We start from the raw sequence: 23,091 nt of genomic DNA, 5'->3' as shown, positions 1-23,091 counted from the left end.
TCAGAGGGGGCCTTGCAGTCTGAAACGTGAGGTAATACTTTGGACTTAAAGCCATAGGTTAGTGACTTTTTTCAGGAAAACAACTGCCTTATTTAAGAGTCGGTGGTCAAGGCTGTTTTTCAGTGTGGTTCGTTGGCTTCACACCCTCTCACGAGCAGACCTGAGGGTGCTTGATCTGACGCTGTACTTCATTTGTAATAAACCTTTATATGCAATCATCTCCTTCATCCTCTTCACATCATCATCGCCATCTAATAAACTTAACAACAATATCATATTCTGCATCCACCCTGTTTCAGCATTTCATTATATATATGTAGATCCCAAATTCCAGTTAAGTCAGTCATGTTTCAATTACGGCATCTTCTTTCATGCTAACTCTGTAAAAACTATGTGTAGTTTGAAAGGGAGTGCTCAAAGTGTTGCACCCACAGAGCAGCACCAGCACCAGTAGCAGACAGTCAAAGTAAGCGATTAGTTAATATAGAGCCAGATATTCATTCAGATATATATTATCAGGTGGCCGGAAACACATCTTCAAATGAATGCTAATGTTGGATGCTGCCGGATGTGTAAATAAGCCACTGTTTGCTTACGTCAGATTTATAAGGTCAGAATATGACTTCACTTTAGTGCCTCCTGAGGCAGTATCAACGAAGACACTGCGATAGACTGCAGTGCATGTCGATACCAACCCCACTCACTGATCAGACCCATAGTCACTGAGAATAAAATGAAACGAAAACAACAAATGAACCAATTTATCCCGTGGTTGCTTCGTTTCGTGGAAAAACAAACTTGTCATCAGAACAACTTTAAAAGTGCTCTCACATGAAAAGGAATGAAAACATCTATCCCCCCATAAATTTAAACGAAATAATCAATTTTTAAACCTTGCTGCTATTAATGGGTCATAAAATGACATATGACCCATTGCACTTTGACAATCTATACTTGCTTTTCATTTCAAAATCCTCCTCCAAATGTTGCAAGCATGGGTTCATTATGTAATCACTCTCTGTACCAGACATATTGAAAGTGAAATCAAGCCGAATCATCAGGTGGACGATTTGGTGTAGTGTTATGACGAATGCAGAAAGAAGCTTGAAAATCTGTGAAATGGCCTATTAAACTACAGCAGTCAAAACCATGTGAGACGTCCTTATGTACCAGAAATAGCTGCTGAGTCAGTCTTTATAATTTCACAGGACGGGAATCAATTATGTATGTATGTATTTTGCATTGCAAAAGAGGAAAAGACCCTGCCAGGATCATTTGTCAAATAAAGGCTGTGTTAATGCACGCATTATTACCTGTTACCTTAAAACCTGTCTCCCAAGAATGACCTGTTGGCTTCAGATTTGTGTCCCGGCTAACAAGCAGTTGCCAGGGCAACTACAACATACCACAGTTCCTCCCATACCATGCATTCCTTTCAACTTAGTGTCACGGAGGCCATTTCTGTCAAACAGGATGCTGGTATCTGCCTGATTTGAAGACTAAAGTCCCATCTCTGCAGAATGCTGATTTATGAACCCAGCTGAGCGACACTGTCTCCACCACCAGATGCTTTTTTTCAACAATACATGTGAGATACTGATAGAATTTGTTGTGTCCTCTTTAGCAACATGATCGAGAAGCTCGAAAAGGTTCTAAAGTCTGATAGTAAGGGGAAACAAAACACAGAAGAAGCCCTCATTCATACCAGACATTAGTGTCAGCGCTGTCACCTTTGACCTACGCATGATAAACAGGCATAAATTGCAATAGGCTCCTTGTGCAGGAACTTTTATTGGGTCGCATTTTATTTGCTCCTCCATTCAAATCTTTTGAAAGCTGGAATAAATGTGCATCATTTTACTATCTGGCCCAAGGCGTGACTGCTTTATTTGTTCCCCTCAAAATGTCCAGGAACACGTTTAAGGGCAATAACAAATGAGGATGAGTAAATTCATTGAGTCTGAATCATTGCAGTGTCATGTCGGAACATGGGACACTGGAGCTCTGTTAGGTCCAGTTAGTGGCGATCAAGGCAGGCAACTACCAAAGCACCAATATAAACAAATATCAAATATACCGCAGTTCATTTGAATCAATTTGTAGTTGCTTAAATAGTATAATATATAGTATATATTGAATGAGAGGTAGACTAAAGCTGGAATTATGCTTCTTCAAAGATACATTTAAACGTCTCCATGGATTCACGCAGAGAAGGGAAGGGAAGCCAACGGGCAAACTTCCCAAATCTCAATTAAATCCCATGCAGCGTTCCAGTGCATTAATTAAGATGATTGGTTAATTCATCTCCTGTCTGGGCATTTGGTTTGAAACAAAGATGAAAACAAACCTAAACATATTACGTACACGAGAAAACCACGTGATCAAATCCCAGCGATCCTCGAGCCCTGAAAATCATCATTCCAGTTTAAGATTACATAATCTAGATAATGTAAATTGATATTAGATTATCTGCCTGCAGGCTCATTTCATACAAGCATACACTCCCGGTAGAATACTTTGAATTGTGAAGCCAAATCTAATGTTTTACCTGTTATTGTACTTATGGAAGATTAAATTGTTATCATTGCCACATTAACTATGATATACTTATATAGCACTCAAATAGGACTGGATAATGTTTATGTACCCTCTACCTCTAGCGACCCACACCAACGCTGTCAGTGCTATTTTCAATCTGAATGCCTGGTAAGTTCTTATAGTGTGTATGAGTGTTTTGTCTTTGTGTTAAAGGATAAGATTGATGATATTCTATATTGTTCGTATCGTCAACAAGTTCAACAAAAAGACCAAAACCAACAATGTGTTAATTGTCATTGGATTTGTTGGCAATAAAAATATATTGACCTGTCCTCGGATGCATTATAGCTATCTTCAGACTAATAACAGGTGGACACAGCACCTCAGAAGTTCCATCCTTGCCTTGAAGTTGCTGGTTTTGCACCTTACCTGACTTGGAAAAAAATACAGATGATTCTTCTATATTCAGTAAGTTTCCCTCTACTTCCAGTGTTTTTGCTAAGCAAACAAGTGTATTTCCCAAAATGTTGGAACGTTCCTTTTACTTTATTTGGCAAATTAAGATGTGGATAGATTTGCTTTTGTTTTGTTTCAGCTCCTGTAAAATTCTCTTTGCCCGCTAAGCCGGCTCTGATCAATGAGCACCTACAGAAGAGAAAGAAAGAAAACAGTCCGAGGTTCTGTTTGACTGGGCGTGCATTGTAAACCTGTTGAAACAACTATCAGTAATCTTTGATCGTTTGCAGGCAGCAGACAGGTTAATAGAGGGCTGTGAGGCCATGCTATTTGCATTGAGAGCATATTCATGCCTGCACTATGCTGATAACAGGCTCTCTGTGGATAGACTGTGACTGCATGATGTAATCATTTTCCTGCTTCTACAGCCACTTGCCTGTGACGTAATTAAGACGAGCAATGTTTGTGCATTGTCCTGATGCAAACAGGCCTGCTTTCTGTCCGATTCTCTTTCTCTCTCACTCAGGGCCGACGCTAGCCATTTGGGTGCCTTAGGCAAGATTAGCATTTGGTGACCCCCTCCCACCACACCACCAGCACATTACCCCACCAGTACTGCCTCATCACCACACAGTCATTCTACAGTGGTACAATGGCTGCAGCGTTAGCCATGATCACTGATATTGGTCAATGACATTTCAGCATAATGCAGTTATCCAGGTAGCTAGCTACTGGCTTGCAGCGGTAGAAAGTAAAGTACTTTTACTCAAATACTGTACAAATTTGAGGTGCTTGTAATTTACATGAATATTTCCATTTTATGCTACTTTATTCCTCCATTCTTCTACATTTCAGAGGGAAATATTGTACTTTCTACTCCACAACATTTATTTGACAGTTTTAGTTACTAGTTACTTTTATGATGAATATTTGACACAATGGATAAAAGCTTGTTATATGCTTTTAAAATACAACACATTGTCAAAGATGATACCAGTGGTTCCCAACCTTTTGGCTTCTGATGTCATACAAGAAGTAGCGTGCAGTCGAGGTAACTTTTCAGATGTCTATGTGTTGTTAACAACTCCACCAAATAGTTATTTTTTCCTCTAAATTTCTCACATGGTTTCATTTCAGTAAATGTTCAAATGAGCCCATATCTCACCTAAAATCAAAGATTATAGAAAAAAGTCGAATCTCCTATTAATCATCTCACCCCACCTCAGCATTTGCTATCCGTCAGTCAGTGTTATCTCCTTTAAGTGATGGTGGGCTAAGTGATGCACGATTGCGCATCAAACCAGTTCCCATCATTCCCCACTCTCAGTGCACAGCGCTTACTGTACAACTGCAGCGCAGATGAAAGATTGTCTGGAGCAGCAGTGTTTATTCCACCACGTTGTCAACTTGTGACTGACAGTTCAGGGGTCACGTTATGTTTATTATTGTAATTAAAAGGCTGTCTTTGTTGATAATTTTGTTGCTGTATTAAAAAAATTATGTCAGTGTTATTCTTGCGGCCCTGACATCCTGAACCCTAGTCAACTGCCTATGTCGCCTATTGCCACGAGCCAGCCCTGCTCACACTCATGAACACGCTCACACCCGCAGTGAAACACATGACAAGGAGACTTTGTCCTGCTTTATCGTCAGCAGCCCCAGAAAAGTCCTTCAGCACGGACACATTTACACACTGTCGGTTATCTTGGCCTCACATCACCATTCGGCAGCACATATCTGAATTCATGCAAAACCATTAGCATCCATAGAAATCCTTTAACGCTCCCAGTGCCTTCAGGTTTTCTCTCACCGCAAGAGCTTTGACTTCAAACTTGTTTTAAAATCTAAAATCTCTAGACATCTTTGAGGGTTAAGATCATTCTCAAAACAACTATATGCCATTCACTCAGCAGTCAAATTTCACCTTATCAAACGATTTCAATAACCATTTGTTTGAATGCCTGTTTTCACTGCTTTACAATACGAAAAACGGGATAATGTTAGTTGTTAATTCAAATGCAATCATTAAAGAAGTCTAAATGCTACTTCAAGAGCCTCGAGTTAAGTTTACTAGTGGCATTGCGAAATTATGGGAAGAGATCAATCACCCAAAGCCATCAGACTGATTGATCTGTATCGACGGACTTACTGAATGAGCTCCGTGCTGGAATAATAATTCAGTCACAGAGAAATCGGCTCCTTTAGATCACATGCTAATGAGTTCTCCTGAAAAAAGATAAAGAAGATCATACTTGTTTACCACTGAAGTTGACCTTTTAGAGTGTAATCAGTGGACAAAGAATCTGTAAGGCTTCAAATAATAGGACACATACTGCAGAAACAACTCAGTTGTAGTATGCACTTCTGCTGATGGAACAAACTTTACTGCTGGTAAACCATCTTTAGGCTAAAGAGTAAAGGCTTTAGGCTATACACTGTATACATGTATGTAAGGATATGGGATAGTTATTCGATAGTTATATACCATGGTCTCCAGCTGGACTCAGACCGGGGACATTGGTAGTATGTGGTCAGTATCTTAAACTTCAGAATGCCCCTACATGTAAAATTGATGTTTTCACATTTGATGTATATCATTACATATGTGAATTTAAGTTTAGTCACAATTTGATAGTAATAAATGTTCAAACTGAATCCAAACATTTATTATTACCCGCTTTTTTGCTCATTTTCAAATTGTCCATTTGAAAAAAAAAAACAAAAAAAAAAAACAGTGGACAGATGAAAACATTAAATCTTTGCGGACCAATGAGGAGACTGTAACCCTTCTGCAATTGATACATGAAAAAAACATAAATGTCATGCCCGTATTTCCATAATTTTTTCCCATATGGTTTTCCATTGTTTGAGGTTTGAGGTCTTTTAATTACCTCGTCTTGTTGTGTGCTCTTCCTCTGCATTTAGTTAATGTTACCCAGATGGAAAATGAGCGCCAACAATTGTTTACCTGGGTGTGCCCAACTCCTAATATTCACGTAACAATAGCGGATGGAAACACACATTAAGTCACATTTCCTTTTGTTGATTTTCTGGATATTTGGTTAAAATTTGCGCTACATCTGGATGGAAACTTGACCACAGATTCTTTCTGCCAACTAACATTGCGGCATCCAAATTAAAATCACAGCACAGCAAATACACTATGTCCCCCTCCACCACAGACGCTGGTAGCAAATAGGTGAAGAACTGCAAAGGAATGCATCAGAATCTACAACTGGATCAACGCTGCAAGATATGGCATGACTACAGTTACTGGTAATAAAAAGAAGAATGAAGAAGCCAAGTAGTTTGCCAGCACTGCAGGTAAATATAGTTTGTTTTTATTATATTTCTGGATGGACTGAGGTGAGGTATGCTATACAGGCTGCGAGCCAGTGGAAGCATTGCACAACTACAATCACACTAAACAAAACATCACACAAACAGACACAGTCACTATTACAACAGTCTGTATGAGAGCACATAAAAATGCATATATGCACCCAGGTATGCATAAAAGTCCAGGCAGGAAGCTGACAGTGGTAAGCAGCTCTGGAGACAGAAAAGAGGAACCAAAGTCATATGGCTTTGTTTGGGGCGGGCTTTGTGTCTTCCCCGAAATGAGGCTGATTGGTCCCTTTGATTAATACTTCAAACTGGGATTAGTCTCTTCATAGGCAAGTTTTTGAATTCTGTAAAAGGATTAGTGTCTTCAGAAGTGTGTCAGTTTAACAGGAGGTGAGAATCTGTTACTGTTTGCCACACATATGGCACCCGTCCCTCCTGCAATGTATCTTGACATGTGACTGTCTGGACACTGGTGATGGTGATGAATAAGCTCCATGAGTTCGGTCAGAAGATCGTCTGGATAAAATGTGATGATATTTTATTGCCTAAAATAATTTCTTAGTAAACAAAGAAAAAATGTAAAGTCTGATTTACTCAGATCTGACCAACTTTGATGATGCACTTTGGCTAAATATTTACCATAGAACTGATCAATACTGCGTCGACTGCCTATGGCAAGTCTTGAACTTGAGGTAAGTGTTATAGAATATTCCCCAGCAATGTCTATCCTGTATTCCTTCTTATAATCCAGTTGTAAGATGAATTATTCATATTCAATTTACACTTACTTTGCTTAGTTATCACTTAAGAGTTTTCTAGGTTGGGATTAACGGGTTGCACCACACAAACTACTTTTTGCACAAGTTTTTACTAAATATTTACACCAACTGCCGAGTGTAACTGTTACATAGTTAACTGAGCTAACTCGCGTGCTAGCTTGCAAATGTGGCTGGTTCAGCTACAAGCGGTAGCTAATACGGAAAATGTCTAAAACTTAATCTGAAAACGGTTTAATGATGATGTAAACTGGAAAGATTTTAAATACCTTCACTTATAAAGCATTTTGCCAATAACTAAATGACCAAATGACGTTGGTTAGGTTCATTGGCTCTTTGAAGGTTCAAACTTATAAGTGTTTACTATGTGGAGATTTATGCATCACTAAATTAAAATGGGTTGCAGCACAAAAACTAATTTTTACCTAGAGATTAGTTGTTACTAGGTATTTACCCAGGAACTGACAAGCAGAACTGTCATAGCTAATGTTAGCTGCTAATACGACCTATTTTGAGTGAGGAGTACGAGAGGTAATAGAAAATGCGGTTGGCATATCTGACTGGACGCTTGATAAAATCCTAATTAATTATGATGTAAGGTAGGAAGATTTTAAAATATATTTCACAAAAAAAAAAACAACCACAAGTTATACCTAAAATTACACAACCTTATGCCAATGATGCTAGTCTAAATGACTAAATAAATTCAGCTAGGTTAGCATAAGTTCCCCACCCTTTCTAAACTGCATGACTGTTTTTCTTAGTATTATCCTAAATGTCAGTGTAAGTTTTTACTAGCTGACCTAAAAGCTATTTAAATTTTGAATATTTCCATTTCGTGTGTGTATGTATGTTTTTCAGCATGAAAATCCTCCTGTAAAGAGAAACCCCACCTCACGCATTCAGACTGACGCGGATTGGCTCTTATGGGTAAAAACAGAGAAAAAAGTGGAGTGATGTCAGCTTTGCCTGACAGTATGAAAAGGCTTGAGGTCATGTTAGGACACAGAGACACTGTAACAAGTCGGTGTGCACAGTACACCACATCTCTGTAGTTATCTGGCTCGTGAGGTGCGACTAATAAAGGCTTTATCTCAGTGACCCACCCAGTGGGTGACGACCAGCTTCACCTCGGACAGCACTGTGAACTCGGTGTTCAGGTGGAAACCAAAGCTAAAGCTTTGTGGGAAACATTTTGCTCTGACTTTGCTTCAACCCCCCCCCCCAACCCCCTTCGGGGAGAGGATTATGGGTCATCTTTTTAACCGTGCCATCTGCTCCAAATTGACTTTCAATTAACACCGGACAATGAGAAAGCCGTCAGAGCAAAAAACAGCGCAGAGTTGAGATGTTGCTCTGCGAACGTGTCAGCGTAGCATGTTACTGTGCTTGAGGCTGAGGTTCAGATGAGATTTTATCAGCGGCAGGAAAGAGAGAAACAGTCGGTGAGACAGCACTAATTACAAAAAGAAAAAATTGCAACAACTCTGTTATTGAGTCTTCCTGTTCTTTACTTCAAGGCTTATGTATGTATATACACATCGTATATTGATGGGGAAAACCCACACAATTTCCTAATCGATTAGCCCTCTGTGTTGCAGAAGGTCAATATGTGTTTGGCCTTTGGCTGCTGTACTATGGCTTCAGATAAAGATCCAAAGCAGAACTCAGCATTAGTCTGCTAACTGACCCTGTGGGTCTCTAGGAACTGCAGTCAAATTACAGATATTGCCTTTATTAACATGTCAGTCGTTACATAGATACCTCCCGTCACACCCCGAACACACACACACACACACACTTGTACACAACCCATTTTTTGATTTTCCTCCCATGTGCATATGCAAATACTCTGTACACTCCTGAAAACTCTTTTGGTCTCTTCTCTCTCCACACACACACACACACACACACACACACACACACACACACACACACACACACACACACACACTCAGATTAACACAGTAAGGAGGCAGTGAAGGGCAGTAGCGCAAACAGCTGGTCAATAGGCCTTAACGCATCCTGTCCCAGGGATCATTACCCCTGGGGTCAGAGGGCAGATGAAGTGTGTCACACTATAGACCTTTGATAGAGGGCAGGTGGTCAGTCTAAAGAATAAGCACCACCCCCAACACATTTTGACGTTAGTGGTAACCTAGTGGCTTTGAGAAGCATGAAAAGGTTGCTGGTTCAAGTTACAAGATCTTACCATACAACTTTTGCTCTTGAGGAGTAGCAGGGCTATAAATAGTACTGGTTTACACCATAGTTGTAGTAACAGGAGCAGTTAATAGAGATACAGTAGCAGGAGCAGTACTCCTGATAGTATGGATGGTATTGTGTCTAGATAAAAAGCTAAGGGAGTGTAAGGTAAAAGCTCCAAGAATACTCTGCTTTTACTAAACAGTAGTCCAAGATAAAGAACAGAAGGTAGTTAAAATAAAAACAATTAAAACCTCGGAAAAAGACATTTTCTGACAGAGGGCAGGTAATCTTGCATCCGCCTGAACAGATGCATTGTCCTTACAACATGGAAAATTGCGATGAGTGTGAGGTGGCCAACATCTGCCTTTAACTTCTGTTAATGGCATCAGTATAGAAAAATTCCCGGCAGTATGTGTCAGAGCTGTCTACTTGCAATTAAACATTGGATCATGTCAGAAAGGGTACAATATTTCCATAGAAACTATTATAACAGGAATCTAAACTAAAAGAGTAAAAAGTGTCATTTTAGAAAGGACATTAATGACTGGTTTTGTTTGTGGAAGAGGTCTTAAACTCAAATCCACAGTCATAAAATGGCAAAACTGCAACAACATGTTTTCCCTATTTTGGTTTCATTTATAAATTTGGGAACGGTTTGAGTAAATAATGACACAGTAAATAAACAATTTAGGGGAACTGCACAACTACAGTCACATCAGAAAATATTCAGACCCCCGTCACATTTCGCACACTTTATTATTTTGTAGATTTAACTGTAAATGCGTAACATTGCTGTTTTTGCCCATCAATCTGCACTCAGTAACCCACAATAACAAAGTGAAAAAATGTTTAGAAATTTTTGCAAATTTATTAAAATTCAGAAACTGAAATCTCTCAAGTAGAAAAGTATTCAGACCCTCAATTCAGTACTTTGTAGAAAGCCCCTTTGGTGGCAATTAAAGCTTTGATTCTTCTTGGCCAGGTTTTTACAAGCTTTGCTCACCTGGGTTTGGGCAGTTTATTCCATTCTTCCTGGCAGGTCCTCTCAAGGTCCATCAGATTGGATGGGACGTGTCTGTGAACCTCCATCTTCAGCTCTCTCCACAGATGTTATATGGGGTTTAAGTCCAGGCTTTGGCTGGGCCCCTCAAGGACGGTCACAGACTTGTCCTGAAGCCTTTCTAAACTGTCCAGTCGATTCAGTTGACCAAAGGCAGACTCCAGTCAAACTCTAGACACATCTCTGATAATCAAAGCAAACAGGATGCAGCTGACCACGGTTTGGAGTGCCACAGCCAGGGGTCTGAATACTTTTGTGAATGAAATTTCAGTTTTTGATTCTTATTAAACTTGCAAAAAATTCTAAAACCATGCTTTCACTTTGTCATTATGGGTTATTGAATGTAGACTGATGGACAGAAATAGAAATTTTATCCATTTAAAGTTAAGTCTACAAATTAATAGTGTGCAAAAAGGGAAGGGTTCTGAATACTTTCTGAAGTGACTGCACGTTGCATTGTAAGTATTGTGTGTTTCAGACATAAGGAATAGAATTTGTGCTTGTGTTGTTATACAAATCCCTCAAAGCCTAAAGAAAAGGGAGAAGTTTTAATGAATGATTCAATTGCCAGTGCTGAGTCGAATCTACTCAATGTTATTCAGCATTTTGCTTTAGCTTTAGTATTAATGGTACGAGTACTAGTTGGGCTTCTGATGCAATACCCTAGCGGAGGAATCGAACCTATACGAACAGGACGGCGGAGGTTTGCCTTGTTGCCTAGATACCAACGCGGAGGGTGGCGCATTCAGTAGTCCTTCTCGGAATGAAACTGACTTTTCCTAGCGGACATTGTGGCGCTAGGTAGCATGTGTCATCGAGGAATGACGTTCCTTCTGCTTGAGCCGGAATGTCGCCGGTTTCCTTGACGTTGTTGAAGAAGCGCTGAACGTGAAAACAGCGCCATTTCTGTCGGCGTCCATGATACGCGATGCTACCGCAGCGGATTCCAGAGCTCGAGCTCGGAACGGCAGCGGGAGAGAAATAGCCGCTCCCCTTTTGCTGCTCCTCTCTACTTCAGCCCACGGCAGGTAAGTAAACCAGCGAGCCGGATGGGACTTTTCTTTTCGTACTGCATTGTTTTCGTCCTCGTTTTGCGTTCCATGTTTAGCCAGCTTACTCTTTCGCCGTATGACGATATGGCGCACATTTTTGAAGGGAAAACGTCTGACAGTCCTCTAGTAGTCTACCGGGGCAGCCGCTCCTCCTCCTCCGCGGTCACAACAACAAGCGTACGTGAAAGCTAACGTTTGTGTTGAATTCGAATCGGGCACCTCTGCTATATTGTAGCATACTTTTGTCCATTTCGTGTGCTATGCTTCCGACTGAAACTTTAGACTTGGCCTAACGTTAGCGTCTTTCTGTTTGCAACGCTAGCTAACTCTTTAATGGAGAACCGTCGGGGCTTAAATGTCACTGTATAGAAGCAGCCTCCGTTCACCTGCTCAACACATACCAAACTAACGTTAGTCTCTCCGGGGACGGGGAGACGTCGTGATTAAACTAATTAAACTGAAATGTATCATGTCTCATCTTGATGATGCATGCTAGGCAATCGTAAAAAAAATAATAAACTGCCTATTTACAAAGGACAAGGAGCTCGCGGCAGCTAACTTGGCTAACTTAGCTCATTAGCTAAAGGTCGGTGGTCCAGCTAACCTTGTCGTTTGACTGCCAAGTGACGCTAGCTTACCGAAGTTAATATCACAAGTCAATGACACTGCATCTGTTACCAACTCACCGAATCTAATGTATATGAACATAATAATGACATCAATACTTAATCTCAAATATCGTTTATAGCCCAGCAATGTAGCGGTAATGTCAGCAAACCATCAATATCTGCACAAAGTTACAATACACCTGTAGTAAAGTAGGTTACTGGTCAGTTAACTCTTCACCAACAGCATTATTTTGTTCCTTTCCGCGTTGGAGAAATAGTCTTTTAAAAATGGACTGTATATAAAGTTGGCATGTGGACAGTGCAGTCAAGAGCTAGCTGCCGGGGCTAGTATTCATACAAGAAACAGCTGGGTTGTAGACACTGGTCAGCCATATTTAGTATTTATCGATGAAGCTAGCAAACATTTCAGCTGCTGTCCATCTGTATTTATTTAACTGACACAATGTTATTCTGTGTAATGGTGTTGACTGCCGAAATGGTATGGTTGCATATTGCAAAGCTTCTTATCTTGCCCTTTTGACGTCTCTAACGGGCAACCTATAATATGCCACTGCTGAATGACGACCGGGCCAGCCAATCAAATCGGTGCAGCCTCCATTTGCTCCTCGCGTCGGTTGCCTAATCCACGGCTGCCATACGAAACACATGCACTTGACAGCGAGCGTTTCCCACACAGTTGTACTCAGCTGCTGGAGTTTGCTTCTCAGTTGCTTTTTCATGGACACTAATCTTGGAAATTTTGGGGTTTATCACTCACAGTTGAAACTAATACAGATGTTGTTTTGGGGATTGGAATGGATTGCATGATATCAATAATAAATAAAAGTAGTAATAATAAGTAAAGTTGTGCTTCCTGAATTTAAGTATTTAAGTATTACAAAGCCTTGCTGTCATTGCGGTATTTCAAAAAGATGTGGTCATGACCACTCCTATCACTTCTTGAGTTAGATTGCATTTATTAAACATTACACAGATAGACTTGAAAAACTGTGCTGTTGGAGACACCCTACATCCACATTATCATGAGAGGTCCCTTTCTAGTGAGTGTGCTGTATTTTGAGGAAAAGTCACCGTGGTATAAACCCAAGCCTCCGGTAGAGCGTGGTACTGTGGAATGTTGGTGATTATTGTTAACCTGTTTACCACTTTAAAGCATGCTCACCACCTTAATGTGTCAAGATTGTGGTTGCTGTCTGCATCAACTTTGTGCATATCTTTGTTTTTTTTTTATTTTTGTTTGCTCTATTTCAGGTTGTGCCGGTGAAGTGAGACGTAGCCCCAAAATGGACCCCTCCGACTGAGACGCAAACACATCTTGTGTTTTGCTCAGCAGCTGAGATCTATCAGCAGCAGCATAAGCCATGCCTGACGAGTAAAATCCCATGTTTTGCTCAAAGCAATAAAAAAAGGAAAAAAAAACCTACTACATGCCTCCCCATGTAGAGCCCCTTCAGTGCGTCCTGCTGGAGTGACTGCCCCCTCATCCAGATAGGTTCTGCCTCATCCTCTCTCCATACCCTTCTCCACCGACTGCCCATAACTACCCATCACAATGCTGCTCCACCTGAGAATGGCCAACACCTGAGGTCCCATGCGTCCAGTGAGCACCGATTCAGACGGTCCTGCTCCTCCTGAAAACCTCTCTTGCCCCTACCCCCTCGTGGGCCCCCTGCCTGCCTCAGAGATGTCCCTGCTCCATTCGCTGGGTCCAGTACAAAGCTGGCTTGGCCAGGAGCTAGAGAAGTGCGGGATTGATGCCATGATTTACACCCGCTATGTCCTCAGCCTTCTCCTGCATGACAGTTATGACTACGACCTGCAGGACCAGGTGGGCTCCCACAACCTTAAAGAAATACTTCTAGTCAAATCTGAAAGCTTATAACATGATTGTTTGTCATTTTTTTGTGTAGAGTATTGTCAAATGAATGGGCAGTGAGTTTTATTGGAGAGGGGAAGTTGTGGGCAATATAATGGCCTCGTTAGAGGAAGATATCAATTTGCGAGGAGAGGTTAACAATGGGGCTTTTCTTTCATGTCATGGCACTAATACCACTGACTAATTCCTCCTTTGATTTTTATCATTTCTCATTACATTTATTGAAGTGCAATTTGCCATGTTTGTGTGCAAATTGTTATGTTCCATAAACCTGTATAGAAATATTCATATGCAGTTATAATATGTATATATAGTATTGTATATCATATGTGTAATTTTTAAATGCTTTGTCTTTTTCCATGTTACTGTTTATCACCACTTTGTCCTTTGTGACTGACTTTTCTTGGTTTGTGTCTGAAAGGAAAATGACATCTTCTTGGGCTGGGAGAAGGGAACTGGGAAGAAATGGGGTAAGAGTAAGAAGAAAGGAGGGACTGACCTGAGTCTCGAGGAAATGAAGAAACAAGCCGCTGTGCAATGCCTCCGCTCCGCATCTGATGAAGTAAGTATTGTTCTGCCTGATTGTTGTAATCCTGTGTTTCTCATTATGTTTGAGGAGTGGTCAAATTATGCTTGATTTTTCTGCGGTGTCAAAAGAATCATCTTAAAATATTTTTGCTTCAGAGGAATGCAAACCAGTTATTACACATGCGTGGAGGCAGAAACTGTCTACCTGCCTCGTTTTTTATGAAACTTGAATTAAAAGTATGAAAAGCATTCTGAACAGAGAAGGCATGAGAGTGTAATTTGTCTAATTATGTCAGGAATTTGTTACTGTAGTATTCCTTGTTGCTTGTTAAGGTGCAGTCATGCAGATTTTAATTGCATGAATCACGGTGAATAGTCAGTGAAAAAAGCCTTGTCAATGGTGGGAGGCTAAAGCGTTGAACAGGGGAAGATCTTTATTGTAAATGCATCATCACCTCATTTGGCCGGGTGGCCACACCTTCAGTTAGTCTTCATTAGAAAGGTTATATTAAGGTCAGCAGTGAAAAGTTGTTTGTTGACATAAAACAATACTGTCCTCACTTGTAATACATGACCTCAAAGGACTGGCATTTGTATGTAAGTATCTATTCCTGAAGTATAGATTGTATTCTATGCCTCTTGCTGAGTGAAAAAGCTATGGAGAGATTTTCTGACATTTTTGTCTGTGGCCAGCAGTAGTAAGGGAGGTGTGCTTTAGTTGAGAATGACACAAAGCTCGGGGAGGGAAGGGGGAAGGGTCTGCAAGGCAAGAGGAGGAGTGTTGAGCTCTTCTCTGGGGACTGGACTCTGCGGTCTATTTTTTAACCAGCACACGCTGCACGGGATTGCAGCAGTGAGCAGAAGACTCGGTCGGCTGTCAGCTGACCGGCATTAGCACAATGATGCAAGAAGAAACACAGGGCAGAAGAAAACCTTGCTTTGCCTTTCCATGAGGTGGCATGGTAAGGCGTATTATTTTCTGGGAGAGTGAATGGGAAATGAGTGAGTTAAAGAGTGTGGCAGGACTGGTACTGAAGAGCAACTATGTTGTGATTTGTTTGCGCCATTTATTTCAACAGTTGCTACTTGGTCTAAACTAGCATTTAAAATGGTTGTCTTGTTTATTTCAAAGCCTTGTTCTTTATATGGGTTTCACATTATCACATTAATCAGTTTGAGATTGCAGTAAGCTAAACATGATATGTAGTAAATGTTTAGGGTTTCAAAACATTGTGAGGCAATAACTTGTGCTATTGCTTCGCCTTTTATTTATTTATTTACTTTTTATTCTGTTTTTTATTTTTTTGAAAGCATTTTTTTTGCACCGCAGCTATATATAGCGCAGCCATTGCCAAGCATGCCTAAGCTCTCACAAGTCAGCTGGTTTGACTTGTGTCAAACCCGTGCCTTTCATTCTTTCTTTTGGGTCACATATGGGGTCAAAGTAGCTGTTGGGAACTCTGCATTCTTACCTAAGGCACTTTGATCTTTCAACATCAGTCATGGTTGTTTTTGGAGTTGTAGAACGAAAATAATTCTATGTTTATATCAGGGCTGTTTTTTTGTTTTTTTTGTACCTTTTTTTATGTTTTTATTTTTTATTTTTTTTTTTAAAGAAATGGCAAATAGTAGCACACAGATTCTAGGGTTGGCACTCAGTGTTTCTTTTAAAATACTTGTGCCTGATTTGATTAAGTCAGCTGATCCCTAAAGTCACCACAATGCAGTACTAATAATAATACTCTTATCATGATATTGATTGACATTGTCATCAGTCAGTCCTTAGATGTATACATTTTTTTTCATTCTGATTTCAGGGCATACAACCTTCACATAATATGTTTGTTAATGTGCTGAGACCAATTTCACACCAGTTTTTTGTGACATTCACAACTATACATGAACATCGAGTAATTCAATTAATTGCATGATATTAATTATTGGCTGGCACAATATTTAGTTTGGTAGTAGCAGATTTTGTCACTGGTTACAAATGGGACATAATGTGACTCAAAAATCTATCTTTTGTCTTGTCCTTCTGTACAGAACTCTGGAATTGAGAGCCTGGTTGAAGAGCTTTGCTCTAAACTTAAGGACATCCAAAACAAACAGAAAGGTTTGTTTTATTCCCTAACTCTCATATTTAGAACGTTTTGATTTAAAAATAGATAAAGTTGAGTAATAACTGTTCTAATGCAATGTTTTATTGTTGAATGTCTTTTACAGAGGAAAAACAGATTCAAAAGAAATCTGATGGCTCTCAGTCTCCAGAGCGAGCTGAGTCCCCCTCTTCAAAGGACCAGGTGGAAATGTAAGCTACATCATTGTGGACATGGTGTACCTAATGAGTTTTTTTGTTTTAAAGAAAGTGGCTTCAGAACACACCCATATTCACATGTTTATTTGAACTATGCTGCTATGAATGTATTTAAATCACGTTTTTTCTCTTGTCTGTTGTGACTGCAGGTATTATGAAGCCTTTCCTCCTTTGTCAGAGAAACCTGTTTGTCTCCAAGAGATCATGACGGTGTGGAACAAGGCTAAGGCCTGCGCATACTCGAGTTCATCATCCTCTGCAGCTCCACAGACCAGCACAGACACCTCTTCCCCAAAAGATTGCAACAGCGAAGGTGAGGCTGCAAAGGAGCGAAATCTCGAGGCATGTGGTACCATCACCACTGTGACCAATGAAAGAGGCCAGCAACGACGAAGCAAGAAGGAGAAAGAAAATCGATACCATGGTGGCGCAGCAGCGGAGGAGAAATCTACTGTCCACTCTAAGAGACAGACCAGACACAGATCTGAGGGCAAATACAGACCCAGATCCTGGTCTTCTGGCTCTAGTGAGGCGGGCTCCAGCTCGAGTGGGAACCAGGTTGACACTAAGTCATCCAGAAGCAAGGCAGTTAGAATAAGGCACAAGTCCAGAGAGGCTGCAAAGAACAAGAGAACACGCAACAGTGGGCAGATGAAGCTGCAGGTGAAGTTAATCGACAAAGAAGAGCGAAGAAACACAGGAGGAAGCAGTAGCAGTGCCACTGGAGGTGCTGCCAAACAACCACAGCTTTACAAAAAGGGGAAGAGACCGCTGAAGGAGATTCGTAAAGATTCAGGCTGGGTGGAAGCAAAAGAGTCCGGAGTTGAGGCCAGAAACAAAAAGGAATATATGGAGGAACCACTTTGGTACACTGAGCCCATCACAGAGTATTTTGTACCTTTCAGCAGCAGACAAAGCAAGCTGGAAACAAAATATCGAAGCAAGATAGAGTCTTCGGATGGCTTTGCCTTCTCAACTGACATGGAGAGGCTACCGGAGCGAATCCAGGGAATCTGCATTGCCAATGAGAGCTACCAGAGAGCATACCTCGCAGCAGGCTCGTTTGTGGATGGGCACTTTGTGGAAGGGCCTGGTGAAGCAGAAGATGAAACTGCTGAACTCACTGGGACCTCAAGCTGCCCTCAGCCAGAGGATAGTAGAGATTTAGATGACAAGCATCTGTCTGAATTCACTCACTTCTATGAAGTCGATATTTATCAATCCATATTGGATACTAGTGCCTCAGAGTCGATACAAGAGAGTCGGATCTTAAGCATGATTCGACAGAAAAGCAAAGAGCAAAGAGACGTTGAGGCAGAATGTTGTTTAGTGTTAGATGGCCTTGAGCAGCAAGGGAAAAGTGCAATACGGGCAGACTCACAGGAAGCTTCGGGATCTGTTGGATTCTTAATGGATGATCTTGAAAACATGGCTCAAGTGTGGGGATGTTATTCACCATCTACTTCAGAAGATATAGATGGAGAAAGCTTCGTAGGAGACTCTCCCATTCGGCTCTCCCCCCTTTTTGATAGCGTTTCATTCACCCTGAGCAAACTATCTGGAAATATGGAGGAGACACCTGTTCCTGAAGCCACCAGTGAACCATCGGGTATGAACTCATCCTGCTTCTCTCTTTTTGAGCTGCAGTATGACAGCCCCACTTTTCCTTTTCCCCGTGACTCACTCACCGTTGGTCATGAAAACAACACAGATTCTAGTAGCTGTCTCGACCCACATTCTAATAAACAGTCTCGTTTGCTAATATGGACCAAAAATAGTGCCTTTGACGAAACTGAACACTGTTCTAACCTTTCAACGCGAACTTGCAGTCCGTGGTCACATTCAGAGGAGACTCGTTCAGACAACGAACAAGGAAATGCTCCGATAGAGGATGCTGCTCAAATTGGCAACGAAGAGATTGATTGTATAATTCCTCCTCTCTCTGGTAAATATCTAGAGGATGAAATCCTGGATTTTTTGCAAGAAGAGACTGGCCTTAAGTGTGAGGAGGTCAGCGTTAGCACAGCATCCAATCAGACCTTCACCAAAAAATCTAAATTGGAGTCCATTTGTGGTATAGCATTGGAAGAGGATGAGAGTAAACAGTACAGCACTGGCATGTTTTCGGACAACACAAACCAACAGAGTGATGATTACAGCTCAGGGATAATAAAGGACATTTGGACTGCAATCGCAGATGGCAAATCTGTAATGCCAAGGCAAGGAGCAGAAAAACCAAGCGAGGGGCTTTTCTCAGATGAGTCAGGCGGTTACTGCTGCAGCTGTCTGGAGGTGCAGGCAAAAGGAGTTCCAATTCAGGGACCTCAGAAAAAAGCAGTGCAGCGGTCAGAGTATCACCTTTGGGAAGGCAAGAAAGAAGAACAGGACTTAGCCAAAAACAAACTCTCCAAGGTAGATGGTGCTGGGGATTACATGACTCCGTCCAAGCCCTGGGACTTGAACTCTGACAAGGAGAGTACATCATTCATCCTTGGAGGGGTGTATGGAGAGTTGAAGACACTAAGTGGTGATAAAAATTGGGCTGTTGTGCCGCCAAGTGACACACAGGATAGCCTGCTACAGTGTGCCGCCGCAGCTGCATCTGCTTCTAGCTCAGACATGCTTACCATCACTGGCACAGATGTGTTTATGAACACGAGCAGCTGCTTTGCCCCTGGGCACAGGCCCCTGTGGAGGCCTCTTGTGTCCTTTGGGCAGAGTGACCAGGCCATTAGAGGAGGTGGAGATGGATTGAATAAGGGATTTTCTTTCATCTTCCATGAAGATTTGCTTGGATCCTACGGGGGCTTGCGTAGTGAGGAGCAAGGTTTAGAATACCCGTTTGCATCCTTCAACCTAAACAATCCCTTTTCTCAAGTCCTCCATGTTGAGTGTTCTTTTGAGCCTGAGGACATGGCTTCTTTCAGTCCAGGGTTCAAGCCCAAATCTATTCTTTGCTCGGACTCGGAGAATGAAGCCTTCCACCCACGAATATATGGCATCAACCGGACGCAGTATAGGGCCATCCGCATTTCCCCCAGGACTCATTTCCGACCAATTTCGGCCTCAGAGTTGTCTCCTGGTGGAGTAAGCGATTCAGAGGCTGAGACTGACAAAGAGGAGATGAGTTTTCCCGTCCTGGCGCCGGTGGACGTCTTTGATGATCCTCAGGCAGACCTCAAACCTCTGGAGGAGGATGCAGAATGTGAGGGCCACTATTACGGGAAGTCAGAACTGGAATCTGGTAAATTTTTACCCAGATTAAAGAAGTCTGGCATGGAGAAGAGTGCCCAGACCTCTCTGGATTCACAGGAGGGCTCCAGTACCCTCCTGCCAATCGCTGAGCAAGAGATTTGCTTAGACTGCAAAACGGCAGCAGCTGCATCAACTGCAGGTGGACAGACGGAGGTCTCAGTTGGCAAGATTCAAAAAGAGGAATCTTCGGGAGAAAAACAGTCCTGCTTATGTGCACCAGCAGGTCAGATCCCCAAGTACGGGATTGCTTATGACTCTGTTGGAGATGTGCCAGAGGTAAGGGTTTCTTTGAAATGATTTCCTAAAATTATCAGTCGGTTGTTATCAGTGTGCTAGAGAATTTAACAGAAATATAGATCTAACCATACAGTATTTCCTAGTATGTCGTGAGTTGTTGTCAGGTTCCACCTGTGATCACTCAGGCAGCTGTTTACTGAAACATGCTAACCACTTCTCATTTGTCTTGTTTAGTTCCCTCTGTTAAATATAAGTGGACAGGGAGGAACTGGCAACCAGCAAGATGAGTGCTGGTGGCAGAACACACTCTGTTCCCCCCTTTTCCCTGGATCTCAGTGTACAGGTAAATGTGTTAAGAAAAAACATTTTTTAAAATTTATACCATTTCATTCACAGTACTTTTTTTTTACAACACATCAATCCACTGACACAGTTAAAGTTTTTGTCATTATTTTATTTCAGTTTAAGAAATGATCAGTATAAACAAACTTATTCTAAGAGTTAAAGTAATTAGGTAACATACAACTTACTGAACAAAATTAACTGTACATATATTGTCCAGCAGACTATGGCTTGAAAACTGTAGTTTGAAAGTGAGACATCTTGTGTTAGACCATACTTAAATGCACTCGGTTAACCTCTACAGACAATGTTTTTGCTATTTGTGAGGGGAAAGAAAAGTGTTAATTTGTGGGATTTGTTACTTTAATAAGCTGCTACTAAACTGCATTATAAATTCAGTATTATGGTCGTGGTGGGATAAAGAGAGGCCGTCCAAAAAATTCCCATATCTTCCTGCCACGGATCCACATTAACACTCTGCTCCATAGATATTTATCCATGCTATAGTGCCATATAAACAGAATATGTAATCCAAAAGGATGAAGGATATGTGCTTGTAGTAGTGAAAGTATTTTATCACAGCTACATGGCAAAATAAATTGAACTTCTCAACAGTTAAAGTTACCAACATATGACACAACAATAACAGTTGATGGCCTAAATCTAAAGCCAATAAACTGTATGTACAATACAGAAGAAAGCTGGTTTAGGGCACAGAAATGAAGGAAGCAAAGAAGGAAATGAAAAAAAATGCTACATTTCCTCTGTTGGATCCAGAATATGGCCAGCCCCTCAACAATATTTACATGGTGCTTCTTATTTCCCCTGAAACATGCTTGTCTTACCTTGCCACTTGCATACAGCAGCACTTTTAGGATCAGGAGGTGTATTAAGTGGACAGTGTACATCTATAACGTAAGCTCAAAAAGACAAGATCAGTGTTAATTCACCTAAATAAAATACATTGTATTGATTGTAAACCATGACTGACAAAGTGTCAAGGTATACTGTACAATACATAGTGTCAGGGTATCAGACTGACTTTTTCCATTAGGAGCACTAGTGCTAAGAGGCTGACGGATCAGCCAAACATCGACATGTCAAGGCTCAGCGGCCATCACAATATGTGAGGTATCTTAACAGTATCCCCATTTTTGGTAACGGCTTCCAAAATCCACTGAGTGAATGCGGTAAGACATTTGCAGTGGCATTCAAGCTGAAATACCTAATTAGGTCACAGAATCTGAAGGGTCACAGCAAGACATCTCACAAACACTGTAAAGTCTCTAAAAATGGTCACAAAGTGAAACTAAATAGTTACAGTCTGGCGTTTTACAGACCCTGTTCAGTTTGAAATTACAACAGATGCAGGAGGTAGAGGAAGCAATAGTACAGTGAGCAGTCAGATGTAGCATGGATATTTTCATATGCAACAAGCTTAACAGTTTTGCCCGACTTCCTTCTCCAGGGAGCAGCAACATTTGAATACTCCAGTTTTGCAGAGGACGCCTGTCTTTGAGAGGAAACCTTCCTCTCCTTTTGTGACTGGATCTCTACCAGCAAAGATTCAGGGTCATCTCAGAGCTGGAAAACCTAATGTAGGCTAATTTTCTGAGACAGCCCTCCAAAACCCCGCACATAACCCTGCTGGTTTTCATTTACTAACTTAAATCCATGTGTAATCAACAATCAGATCAACAAAAAAGTGAGTGAAAAGAGGAAAACTCAAAAAATGTTCTGTCTTTGAGTGATGCCATGTGCGGACATGCATTTTAGGCATTTTAGAATTTGTTTCATTTGATTCTTCTGTAAACTGATCCTCATCCAAGTCTCACAGTTAGGTAGTAGGGACAATCTTTTGTTCTATCCTTGTCAGTTTTTGTTCCCACAGTTTTGCTTTTGAACTAGGTTACTGGTAGTTGGTGGTGTCTGAATGGTTGTGCATGTATGTTTGTCCAGCCAGTCTCACTCCTCTTTTTCTAGTTAAACCTAATGTTGTGTGAAACAACTGCTATCGCATCCTCTACTTTCCATCTTGTGTTCAGAAAAACAATATAAGGATGTTGAGATTTTTGAGTTGTGTAAGAATTTGAGAGTTTAATTTAAATAGTTTGTTTGGAAGACTTTCTGAATGTGAAGTAGAGAATGTGTGCAGCTTTCTTCTAAATATCCGTAAATTCCCCATGTGTGAAAAGTTATTATAAATGAGTCTGATTTTTGAATGGTGATAGTCTTTCAAAAGCTAGTAGTAGACATAGTATGGTTTGTGAGGCTAAAATTAAAAAATCCTTTAAAAAAAAAAACAAAAACAAAAAAAAACAGGAAATCAAAAGGAGTTTTGTTGGCAAAAAATACTAATCTACTTGAAATGCAATGCTGTAAAAGAATTGGGGGAAAAAAGAAAAAGTTTGTGTTCTGGGGTCAAGACCATTCATGAAAAAACATGACTACAGCCATTTCTGCAGACAC

At 40.9% G+C, this 23,091-nt stretch overlaps 2 protein-coding genes across 4 annotated transcripts in view; one reads left to right on the top strand and one right to left on the bottom strand.

The window, feature by feature from the left end:
• The window catches only part of LOC120797027 (equilibrative nucleoside transporter 2-like), a 52,939-nt gene extending 42,385 nt beyond the window's left edge, over positions 1–10,554 (bottom strand). Inside the window, exon 1 of the mRNA XM_040140243.1 lies at positions 10,330–10,554. Within this exon, the coding sequence (XP_039996177.1) occupies positions 10,330–10,415 (86 nt within the window). The 5' untranslated portion in view covers positions 10,416–10,554. The remainder of the gene's footprint in view (positions 1–10,329) is intronic.
• A 586-nt stretch (positions 10,555–11,140) lies between these two features.
• The window catches only part of kiaa0232 (KIAA0232 ortholog), a 14,049-nt gene continuing 2,098 nt past the window's right edge, over positions 11,141–23,091 (top strand). The window contains exons 1-8 of one of the 3 annotated variants that reach the window (XM_040140561.1): positions 11,141–11,414; positions 13,319–13,895; positions 14,365–14,505; positions 16,518–16,587; positions 16,698–16,782; positions 16,938–20,319; positions 20,515–20,623; positions 22,091–23,091. The exon at positions 22,091–23,091 is cut by the window's right edge and continues 2,098 nt beyond it. In XM_040140561.1, the coding sequence (XP_039996495.1) occupies positions 13,659–13,895; positions 14,365–14,505; positions 16,518–16,587; positions 16,698–16,782; positions 16,938–20,319; positions 20,515–20,623; positions 22,091–22,107 (4,041 nt within the window). In that variant the 5' untranslated portion in view covers positions 11,141–11,414; positions 13,319–13,658 and the 3' untranslated portion in view covers positions 22,108–23,091. Of the gene's footprint in view, positions 11,415–11,444; positions 11,616–13,318; positions 13,896–14,364; positions 14,506–15,318; positions 15,434–16,517; positions 16,588–16,697; positions 16,783–16,937; positions 20,320–20,514; positions 20,624–22,090 lie in introns of those variants that run through there. The other 2 variants (XM_040140562.1, XM_040140563.1) reach the window with 2 other exon arrangements.

The sequence above is a fragment of the Xiphias gladius genome, chromosome 12 (assembly GCF_016859285.1).
Source record: "Xiphias gladius isolate SHS-SW01 ecotype Sanya breed wild chromosome 12, ASM1685928v1, whole genome shotgun sequence".
NCBI lineage: Eukaryota > Metazoa > Chordata > Actinopteri > Istiophoriformes > Xiphiidae > Xiphias > Xiphias gladius.
This window is presented reverse-complemented; position numbering and strand designations above follow the sequence as displayed.